Source organism: Trypanosoma conorhini, assembly GCF_003719485.1.
Source record: "Trypanosoma conorhini strain 025E chromosome Unknown Tco_14.4_contig_00019, whole genome shotgun sequence".
Classification (NCBI taxonomy): domain Eukaryota; phylum Euglenozoa; class Kinetoplastea; order Trypanosomatida; family Trypanosomatidae; genus Trypanosoma; species Trypanosoma conorhini.
The window spans coordinates 5,276-6,186 of record NW_021704103.1 but is presented as its reverse complement, the minus strand read 5'-3'; the positions used below and the strand labels follow the sequence as shown (position 1 = coordinate 6,186).

The 911-nt window shown below is 73.4% G+C and overlaps 1 protein-coding gene across 1 annotated transcript in view; it reads left to right on the top strand.

The window, feature by feature from the left end:
• Positions 1-2: 2 nt before the first annotated feature.
• Positions 3-911, top strand: part of Tco025E_00720 (NUP-1 protein) — a gene marked incomplete at both ends in the record, with an annotated part of 957 nt that continues 48 nt past the window's right edge. The window contains one exon of the mRNA XM_029367660.1: positions 3-911. This exon is cut by the window's right edge and continues 48 nt beyond it. Within this exon, the coding sequence (XP_029232268.1) occupies positions 3-911 (909 nt within the window).

Genomic DNA, 911 nt, shown 5'->3' with positions numbered 1-911 from the left:
GGGAGGCGCGGGACACGGACGCGTCGGACGTGCAGGCTTTGCGTGCGCAGCTGTCGGGAGCACGGGCAACGGTTGAGCAGCTGTCGGCGGAGCGCGGCAGCCAGGCGGCACGATTGGCCGAGCTGACGGCGGCCGTTGCCCGCCTGGAGAGCAGCGCCGACGCCTCGAGACCGGTGGTGGACGCGCTGACCGCGGAGCTGCGCGAGACGCAGGGCCGTCTCCGCCAGGCGGAGGAGGAGGCCAGCCAGCTGGCCGAGCGGCTCAGGGTGTCCGAGGAGCGTCGCGAGTCTGCCGTGGCGGCCGGTTCCGCCAACGCCGCGCTTGCAACGCAGTTGTCGACTGCGCTGACGGCGCTGGAGCGCCTCGCGGAGGAGCGCGAGACCCTGGCTGGGCGCTCGTCCGAGCTTGAGGAGCGCGTTAAGGAGCTCGAGAGGGAGCTGCGGGAGGCGCGGGACACGGACGCGTCGGACGTGCAGGCTTTGCGTGCGCAGCTGTCGGGAGCACGGGCAACGGTTGAGCAGCTGTCGGCGGAGCGCGGCAGCCAGGCGGCACGATTGGCCGAGCTGACGGCGGCCGTTGCCCGCCTGGAGAGCAGCGCCGACGCCTCGAGACCGGTGGTGGACGCGCTGACCGCGGAGCTGCGCGAGACGCAGGGCCGTCTCCGCCAGGCGGAGGAGGAGGCCAGCCAGCTGGCCGAGCGGCTCAGGGTGTCCGAGGAGCGTCGCGAGTCTGCCGTGGCGGCCGGTTCCGCCAACGCCGCGCTTGCAACGCAGTTGTCGACTGCGCTGACGGCGCTGGAGCGCCTCGCGGAGGAGCGCGAGACCCTGGCTGGGCGCTCGTCCGAGCTTGAGGAGCGCGTTAAGGAGCTCGAGAGGGAGCTGCGGGAGGCGCGGGACACGGACGCGTCGGAC